Source organism: Gossypium hirsutum, chromosome D13 (assembly GCF_007990345.1).
Source record: "Gossypium hirsutum isolate 1008001.06 chromosome D13, Gossypium_hirsutum_v2.1, whole genome shotgun sequence".
NCBI lineage: Eukaryota > Viridiplantae > Streptophyta > Magnoliopsida > Malvales > Malvaceae > Gossypium > Gossypium hirsutum.
Window position 1 is genome coordinate 44,719,707 of NC_053449.1, and position 9,943 is coordinate 44,729,649.

The following is a 9,943-nucleotide window of genomic DNA, read 5'->3' on the forward strand; positions in this document are numbered from 1 at the left end:
TGTCATTCCTTTTACTTTGTATTCACATATAAGTACTATTGTGACATTTACTATTGGAAATGTCTAAATCAATGTGAAGTTTATAATCTCAATAAGTCAATAAATATAATTTTCAAATAATTATATGCAATATTCGCTTCAGGGAATATGCCAAAATCTTCAAATGCAGAGCATTTGGTCTAATGGTATGATTCTTACTTCGGGTGCAAGAGGTCCTGAATTTGATTCAAAATACTTTTAGAACCCTTTTAACAAGAGTTTTGCATAATTAGTTAACTATCAAGAATAACTACCTAAGTCATGTATAGAAACAAGCCTATATTCAATATATCAATAAAAGTCACATATCAAACTTAAAAATATGACATAATGAAAAACTAGCAATTATTTTTCATAACCATCATCATAAGCATGCATAAAATTTAATTCAAAATCCAACCATTCATGTTTATAGAACTTTTCATTTACAATTGCTCATGTCATTTGTCTAAATAATTAAAAATGGAATAATATAAAATGTATGAACTACTACTTTTAACAATTCTTTGAACTAAATCAAATCCAAATAACCATAAAATCCATTGGTTTATTAACAGAAATTTGCATACTAGATATGTTTTAATCAAATATATTATTTAATTATAAAACCTACTATAGCAAAATAAATCAGTTAATATTTGTTTTTATGAACAAATGAGATGCTTAAAACAATAACTAACCAATGTAATCAAAACTTAAAAAGAAGACCATCTCAAATATTTAAATAATATGTCAAGTTGATTTAATATTTAAAGATGTAATTTTTTTCCTCATTGACTCTTGGCGATTTTATCAAGAAGTAAGAAAATTAAACTCCGGTAGTAGACTTTGAATCCAATAAAAATCTATTAATAGCAAACTTTGAGAGTGAATCTTATTTTCCATGTATACAACAAGTACATAACCAATGACTTTTCAAACATAAGTTTTCTTTATGGAAAATTCTCATCAGTAATACTTTTCCACGTAATTTTAATTGAGACTTATTCTGAATACTGTAGAGTTATACTGCAACTTCAGGTGCATCCAACCGTAATGAGCTTTATATAGAATTACCATATTCTATTGCTAATAAATAGATCTTTGACGATCAAATATTTTACTTTCAACCCTATAATAGGGATGATGACAAAAGATCACGAAGATAGTCACAATTAATTCAATTTAATAACAAAAGTAATTAATAACTCGATCCTCTCTTTTTCTTCATCCTTTCAAAATAGATATTTATAGCAATAGTGATTCATATGAAATATAATCTTTTCTTCATTCAGAATCTCAATATAAGATCTATTATAAATATCTTTTAAAACCAATGGATTAACCATCACAAGATATTGATATATTAGCTCTTCTGGAGCTTTCAACTAATTTTATACTACCAAATATTGGAATAGTATTGGTTTTTATTTTCTTTTATTCATGCGTTCAATTTGGGGAATATAATAAATTCGCTAGGACGAACTTATAATCGTCCCAATAGATTCTTTATTTCAAAATCACCTTCGCAAATATGCATGGATTTCAAATCAAAATCTATCTATTCATGTTATCATGATTAGTTTCCAATTATAATAAACATGATATAATAAACAAAACATAGTAAAATATACTTGAAGATCTGAGTGGTTAAAGGCTCTAATGATTACTCATAGTGCGCATGTCTCAATTGAAATAGTAACAACTCTAGGAGGCAATCAGCAATAACAAATTTTGGGATATTTTTGTGACTTATGGAGAAAAACAATTAAAAGAGAATTGTGTTGATAACGTGTTATAAAATAAAAAGACAAAAAGTAAATAACAAAGAAAATAAGAGAGCACATTTTATTGATCAATTGGAAATATTTACAATGCTTCTCCAAAGTCTATATTTGTAGGCCTAAGAAGTATAAATGAAGTAGATATCTACTTTTAATCACTATTAGAATTTAAAGTACATAAAAACTTATCTTGATCTTGATGGACATCCTGATCCTGATGGACATCCACTTAATAAGATATTTATAACATTTTAATTTTTAATTTATTTTTAATGATGTATTTAAAATGTGTGTCCACACTTTAACTTAAAAATTAGTTGGATTTATACTCAATTTCGTATGAAAAAATAGAGAAACTATTTTATCTTTTCAATTTGAAAGTTACTATGAGATTGATTTCAATTTTCTTTTTTTTTTTCAATTATTAGAACATTCACTTACATGGTGACTTAGTATTTATACTCATCTTTATTCGAAGAATTTTCCTGATCCTGATGGACATCCTGATCCTGATGGACATCCACTTAATAAGATATTTATAACATTTTAATTTTTAATTTATTTTTAATGATGTATTTAAAATGTGTGTCCACACTTTAACTTAAAAATTAGTTGGATTTATACTCAATTTCGTATGAAAAAATAGAGAAACTATTTTATCTTTTCAATTTGAAAGTTACTATGAGATTGATTTCAATTTTCTTTTTTTTTTCAATTATTAGAACATTCACTTACATGGTAACTTAGTATTTATACTCATCTTTATTCGAAGAATTTTAATAAAAATTATTTTATTTTATTTTATTTTTAAATAATTGTCACCAACAAACAGAGATTGTTGTAAGTGGACTACGATGATCGGAAATGAGACGATCTTCAAACCTCTGATACCATGTTGAGATTACTGACAGAGAATCAAATGATCAAGAGACTATTTAGGAAAAATGATTTTTCTTTTAGAATAGAAAATTGTATCTCATAATTACAAAGCTGCAAACTTTATACATTGCTTGCTAACCATCTATTAACAAGCTAACTATTATAATAACAAGATTAACTACCCAACTAAGTATCAGATAACTTCTTAACATTTCTTTTGCAATTTCGATGTTATTAGTGTTATGAAAGTTGTAAGAAATTATTTTGACTAGTATTAGTTATTAGATTTTCAATTGCTGATAGTAAAATTAAAAGTGTTTTTTATTGAATACTATATTATTATTGTTATTATCAATGTTTTAATATATTATATGAATGTAATAAGGAAGTTGCGTTATTATTTTGGCTTTTTATTGTAGTATTTGTTAGTGTTAATTTAATATTTGTTGAAATTTTTGTTATTGAAATCGTTATTTATATTATATAAAATGATTGATTGAGTTGATCTCAAGAGTAACTCGAAACCAACTCTGTTGTGAAATTATTAAAATACTTTCACTTCTAATATAATTATAAGGGTATTTTTCATATTTCATACTTTTATATAATATTTCAAATAAAACAACTGAAAAATATTATTTAAAAATTGAACACAAAATTAACAAATTAAAATAAAAATATCTTGCACTTCACCCATAATAATTTATTGCTAAGATTTTATAAATATTTTTTTAATATAAAGTATTTTATTCACTCATATTGTGATCTATTTATTAAGAATAGTTCACCAAAGAGACTTGCCACTCAACAACAAACCAATGACTTGCAACAATAGAAAACTAAAACACACCACACTCTAATATAAATCCCATTTAACTTGCAAAGCACTCCATCCATCTCTCGTTATGTCATCATATCGGTAATTGTAAATTTTGGAAAGACAAGATATCTGTAAGTACAAACAAACATCCAACCTAAACGCAGTTGAACAATGAAGAGTTCCGACAATCTTTATTTGCCTTGCTTTGAACGCCAAACCAATCACCAAATTGATACATTTGTTGAACACATCTTACCATTGCCAATGCAGTTTCGGCAAAGCCAGTCGGAAGAGAAGACTGAGCAACCAACTTGTTAAGCTTTTTCCATGAATCACATATTAAGTCTTTTATGTGATCTCGTGCTTCTTCCGCAGACACTCCTTGTATCATGTAGCATTGGGTTGAACTTGTTGTCTCCCCTCTTTCCATCTCGACCTTCAAAACGGTCCAATAATTTTATGTTAGAAAAGAAATTTTTTATTTCATTTTATTTTACATACAAAGAATCATATCTTATTCATTTGAATGTACAAAAAGCTTTATTTATCGTTATGTACGTTGGAAGTGGTTAAATCATCCAAAAGTCTGGTAATTAAGGATGGGAAATAAAATAAGTCAAAGCTGGACCACTGCTCGAATAATTGCAATTCACATTGATTGAGTGAGTTGGAATCCTCAAGTATTGCAAGAAATACGTAGGCCAAACCAACAGCAATGCCAATTGAGATCCATGCATTTTTAAAATATGCCTCCAATGTTGTTGGCATGTATCCTCCAGAATCTACATGCAACGATTGCACATAACACATCCACTGCAATAACATTTATTTAATTATGTAAGTAATTAACAAGATAAAGAAAGATTCATACTCATAATTAGAATTACTCTTAATAAGAATAATAATTAATTATCTAATTTTAAAGACATATGGATCACAAATTAATATGATAAATGATAAGATGTCCCTTAATTAGTGATTGGTAGCTTGTATTTTCTTGGTTAGCATATTGAATACGTACCTGATCCTTGATATAGGGTAAGATATCCAGGCCAAGAGTATTTAATGCATCCTCAACCATTTCATTCACATGGTTGTACATGGCCTTATAGCACACATTCATATACTCTGGGAGTTCCACTGTAGCCTCAAGATCCCACCTGCATGTAATTTAGTTTTTATGTTTTCTTTTAATTGGACTAATGTCACGGAGTTAAGCTATTATAATAAATATATTTTATAATTTTAATTTTTAGATTTTATTTAACTACATTAGTGTCATTGAGTTTAACAACACTATATTATTACAAGGCTTATAATAATATATATATATGAATATATAAATATAAGTTACTTTTAGGAGCAGCAACAAAGTAATGATAGATAAGTTACATTTTCACAGCAGTTGTGCATTTATGAAACTTATACATTGACCATAAATGTCATATACATCATCCAATATTGTCGCTAAGCTTCCAAATTTTGTGAGGTTTCTCCTGCATTTGGAAAACTTTGGGTCAGGAACACTCCCCATTGCCAAAAAATAACACTCAACCATCCGATCTCTTGCAAATGGCAGCTTGTCCTTCATCTTCAACCTCTTCCACCACCTGCCCATCATTTCCATTTTTTTTTAATTTTTTTTTTGGTAAAAGATAATTCATAATAAGAAGATAAAAAAAAAGTTGCGGATATTGGGATATTTAACCAATCACTTGATATCATGGTTAATATGAAATAGCTATATATGGCCTATCAGAGAGGATATCTTGTCAATTTTTTTCTTTTTGAAAAGTACAACATGTCAAATTTTAAAATGGATAAAATAAATAAAATATAAAGCAACATTACATTTATTCTGTTTTTAAAAGGTAAAATAACTGCATTTGGACAATTAAGAAAAAAACAAACCACCAATTATTCGGCAAACAGATGATACAGGGGAAACCTCCCAAAATTTGTATGCTTGCATCACTTCCCGAGCCAAATTCTAGCAGCCTTAATAATTTAATTATTAATAATTGTAGTTATATTTTAAAATTCAAAAACTAAAAAAATAAAGTTAATTCGAGGAATATAAAGATTTAAATGTTTTAATTAATTTAAAATTATTCTTAGATTATTATTTTAATTTTTAATTTATTTTTAACTTATACATTAGTTGGAATATTCATACTCAATTCCGTATGAAAAATTAAAGAAACTATTTTATTTTTTCAATTTGAAAGTTACTATGAGATTTATTTGAATATTATTTTTTTCTAATGATTAGAACATTCACTTACATGGTGACTTAGTATTCATATTCATCTTTATTCGAAGAAATTTTTAAAATAAAATAAAATATTTTATTTTATTTTTAAATAATATATCTAAAGGAATGGATGCATTATAGGTTGATTAAGATTTGGTATCTAATTGAATTAGGAAAAATTATGAACTGGGGACTAATTCTAGTATCCATGAAAATGATGGCCATTTTGACTTTGTGTTAGAGTTTTTTCTAAGATGGTGTAGGAGAATTACTCTGCGAGCTCCTTTAGCTCCTGGAGGTAAACTGACTGCAAAAGATTGAAGTCCAGCTTAGCAAATTCCGACAGAGCTAACTTCTTATTTTCATCTCTTTGGTAGATATTGATGAAGTTTCGAGCCTCCATTCTAGGCAACCTCCAATATAATGGAACTTCAAGTGATTCTTTGCTTTGTTGGGCTAAATCCTTCTCCAACTCCAACATGTCCATTGCCAATTTTAGATGTTTAGTGCTAAAGGCCTTGGTCTCATCAAGAACATCTTCTTCATGCACCCCAAGGTGTGAAGCTTCATACAAGCTCAACGGCCCTGCTGGATCTTCACTGAAGCGCTCCTTGAACTTCCCATCGCTGTTCTTGAACTTATTAAACACATCTGTTTGATTTTTTTTCCCACCATAATCAGCACGTTACGTATTAGTACAATTATAATTACATAAATAATAAATTAAAATTAATGTTGTTCATGAAAGTGAATCTCTTATTTTTCTTCTTTTTATGACATTATGTTGAGCATCGGTACCGTTTCATAGATAATTACAGAATTTAATTTAAAGTTAGTATAAACCTGAACCGACAAAGAAACCATACTGATGCAGAAGGCAAAATTGCAAGGTCACTGTAAACAGATCAGTTGGAGTGTTGGGATCAAGATGAGTAAGAAGCTCCTTGATTTCTTTCTTAAAGTGTTTGGCTACATCTAGTCGTTGCATTTTGTTGATCATATCTATTTTTTCTTCAGGTCGAGTTAGTGATTTAAACAAAAGCTGAGTAGCATGTTTCAGCTCCTCCAGACGATGTCCATCAGTCTCATACTGCATGCAAAAGCAGCCAAAGAAAAACATGATGACATTAATTAGCCAACAAATTGAATAGAAGCTGAGCTAAGGTTTATGCTGCGAACAAGGCACTAGCCGTGCAGAGAGGGGTAAAGGATTGGATGAGTTCAGGGTCCCAAACAGTTGGAAGGTATCCGCCCGATGGTCGTTCACTCATTTGCATTATATAATTTGATCGCAAAACTTTTCTCCAGTATATAACAATACGTGACCCCTAGTATTAGGGGTATTTATATACAATTAAATCGCCGACCCAAAACAATACAATTGATAAACTATTAAAATAGTTACTTTTGTTTGTCTCAAGATATATTTTAGTCACTTATGTTATCGTGTTGCTATATTTTAGTCATTGAGCTTTAATTGTTGTTAGCAGTGTAACTGTAAGCTGACTTAGCACGTTAAACCATCATTTCAAACAAAAATTTTAAGATAAATTATACAATTGGTCCCTATATTTTTTTCGATTTGAGTAATTTAATTTTTTTCTTTTATGTTCTTTGAACTTTACTTTTTTTTTCTTTATTTTCCTATTATCTTCTCATTCTCCCTTTGTTTTCCTCACTTTTACATTTCTTTTAACGCGGTTTTTTTTATATTTTTCATTTATTAAAACTAGTTCTTATACTTTTTTTTGAACAATTTAAGTTTTTTCTTTTTATTTCTTTATTTTTCTTTCCTTCTTCCCCTTTATTTTCCTCTCTTCTCATATTCCTTACTACAGAAATATAATATTTGTCCACCAAATAAATCAAGTCATTGTTTATTTTACATGATTCCTAAATTGAATTTCACTCAAAACCGAATATCAATCATTCTTAATCAAATCTTAGTTTGAATATAACCTCATTTTGAAACTAAAAATAGATCTAACTAATGAATAAAAAAATCATATTCTTAATCAAATCTAAACATAAATTGAATTCTTTATATTCAGAACAATTTTTTTCTGTTTCCAAAATTTTATGGGATCGTGTATATTATTTGTAACACCCTATACCTGACTTGATCGCCGAGTCCAGGTACCAAATGTCACAATTAAACCGTTTTACTTAACAACATTTCTGACTTATGTACAAATTTAACCACGTCATATTTAATCCATATTTACTATATAAATTTAGTCTAATCTCTTGGATATAACAAGATTAAAAAAATTAAACTTCAAATAAACTTTCTATTATACCAACACTAAGGTTCATAGATTAAAGTTCGTACAATCATTTTCTCTTTACTGGGCATGCATATATATGTATATTTATTGTAGACTTGGAACTTAAATTCAATAGAATTATCCTTATTCAATCCATAAGGAGTAGCCTCTCAGGGTATCCCTCTATGTGTATGATACTGCTAAAACGCCATCAGCGTGGACTTGATGAATCTGGCTTGGTCCTTCCACACAAATCCCGATTCATCCCTTGATCCTACAATCAAGGCAAAAGACTCATAAGTTCAAACGAACTTAGTGAGAATCTGTACAACAATGTTCATAAATGACTCTTGAAGTCTTGAGTAATAAATAATTATTGCACATAATTAAACTCCTTGGGTAACATAGAAGGTTTCGTAATTTGACTGGCGCAGACAACGCCTATACGTTTTTCTTGAACAAATCACCACCGAATATATCAGTGGAGGATTTAGAAGCAATCATACACTTTCTGATAACCCCTTTTTGAAACTATATTTTTCCAAGCTTCATTTCACCATTTTAGTTTACCTTGCTGGTCTGTCTCATTAAAGATAGCCACGCAAGCAGATGCATAGATTTTTTACTAGCTTTGGCAGAATTGTAGGCGATTCGCCAAGAAGACAAGTTCTCACCCTGATTCCTTCATTTTGCATCGAATCCAAAATCAACTTATTGTATTATCCAAACATCCACTACCTTATAACCTAGCTTGTGCATATACCATTTTTAGAGGAAAACCTATTTACTTATATTATCGTATATGGCCTTCGAATATAAGATTTGATTGATAGTTTAAGCACCACTCTTTCTTTGCGAAATTAGACCTGCAAGATAGTCTCACTAGACTTTCCTTCTTCAAGATAGTATTAATAGATATTCCCAGCAACAAATAGCAGACTATCTCCTCATTAGATCGTATAGGGTGAACTTCCCTTTTATAAGATAGTCCTTAGTAGACTTCCCAACACTAGATAGTCCTAACAGACATCATCTTTATTCTTTAGTCCTTAATGGACTTTACGAAATAAATGGTCCTTGGTAGACATTCCACATAAGGTAGCCCTTAGTGAACATTCCACATACGGAAGTCCTTGGAGGACTTTCCATTTTTGGTAACTTTTTTGCCAAGAACAGTTAGAAATAGAGTCTAGAGAATCGCCTTGCTTTCTCATAACCAATGTAGGCTTTTTCGCTACCTCTAGCGAACTCTTAGTGGCAGGATACATATTAAAAACACCTTCTACCTGACCTATTTGCCAGGTCCGGGTATCAGATGCCATATTAACCCAAAAAACCTAACAAAATTTCTTTTCTGGTTTAAGTTACATACTTAACAACTTGTAATAAAACTTTAAAGCTTTATTTCCATCATTCAATTACAAGATTTTTGGAGAAGGACCAAAAAATGTAAAGGGGCAACTAAAACCCTAAGACAGAGCCTCTATGGGAGCCCTACTATAAACATGCACAATTGTCACGTTTCTGGCTTGGTCCATTATGATTTTCAAATCTTTAACTAACCTGCATTCGGAAAGAAAACTTATAAGTTTAGGAGAACTTAGTGAGATTCGCATATGGAATTTTAAGAAAACGTGAAACGTTAAGCTCAAATTTTAATTTTTTTTCTTTTTTATTTCTTTATTTTCGCTTCCTTCTTCCCCTTTATTTTCCTCTCTTCTCATATTCTTCCCATTTATTTAAGTTTGGCTTGGTCCTTTTCTATTTTTGAATTTTTAACTAACTTGCATTCAAGCACAAAACTTATAAGTTCGAGAGAACTTAGTGAGATTCGCATATAAAATTCTAGAAAAACGTGAAACGTTCAGCTCAAAATTAAACTCCCTGATAACTGCATTAATTATTTCTAGCGATGACTCCT

At 29.4% G+C, this 9,943-nt stretch overlaps 2 protein-coding genes across 2 annotated transcripts; both read right to left on the minus strand.

Annotated features, from left to right (window-relative positions):
• Nucleotides 1-3,537: 3,537 nt before the first annotated feature.
• Nucleotides 3,538-5,128, minus strand: LOC107919181 (geraniol synthase, chloroplastic-like). The gene is made up of 5 exons (XM_016848698.1): nucleotides 4,902-5,128; nucleotides 4,523-4,661; nucleotides 4,198-4,314; nucleotides 3,758-3,937; nucleotides 3,538-3,630 (listed from the first exon to the last, which is right to left on the minus strand). The coding sequence occupies exons 1-5, from the start codon at nucleotides 5,126-5,128 to the stop codon at nucleotides 3,538-3,540; spliced, it is 756 nt and encodes a 251-aa protein (XP_016704187.1).
• An 895-nt stretch (nucleotides 5,129-6,023) lies between these two features.
• Nucleotides 6,024-7,026, minus strand: LOC107919180 (probable terpene synthase 9). The gene is made up of 3 exons (XM_016848697.1): nucleotides 6,946-7,026; nucleotides 6,599-6,845; nucleotides 6,024-6,406 (listed from the first exon to the last, which is right to left on the minus strand). The coding sequence occupies exons 1-3, from the start codon at nucleotides 7,024-7,026 to the stop codon at nucleotides 6,024-6,026; spliced, it is 711 nt and encodes a 236-aa protein (XP_016704186.1).
• Between the last annotated feature and the right edge of the window lie 2,917 nt (nucleotides 7,027-9,943).

What these genes read in the sequence shown, in the direction of transcription:
- LOC107919181 (XM_016848698.1), bottom strand. Translation starts at nt 5,128, where the DNA reads ATGGAAATGATGGGCAGGTGGTGGAAGAGGTTGAAGATGAAGGACAAG. An exon ending in TTCATAAATGCACAACTGCT is followed by an intron (nt 4,662 to 4,901) that starts GTGAAAATGTAA and finishes AATTACATGCAG; the next exon opens with GTGGGATCTTGAGGCTACAG. An exon ending in TACCCTATATCAAGGATCAG is followed by an intron (nt 4,315 to 4,522) that starts GTACGTATTCAA and finishes ATGTTATTGCAG; the next exon opens with TGGATGTGTTATGTGCAATC.
- LOC107919180 (XM_016848697.1), bottom strand. Translation starts at nt 7,026, where the DNA reads ATGAGTGAACGACCATCGGGCGGATACCTTCCAACTGTTTGGGACCCT. An exon ending in CCTTTACCCCTCTCTGCACG is followed by an intron (nt 6,846 to 6,945) that starts GCTAGTGCCTTG and finishes TTTTGCATGCAG; the next exon opens with TATGAGACTGATGGACATCG. An exon ending in TGGTTTCTTTGTCGGTTCAG is followed by an intron (nt 6,407 to 6,598) that starts GTTTATACTAAC and finishes AAAATCAAACAG; the next exon opens with ATGTGTTTAATAAGTTCAAG.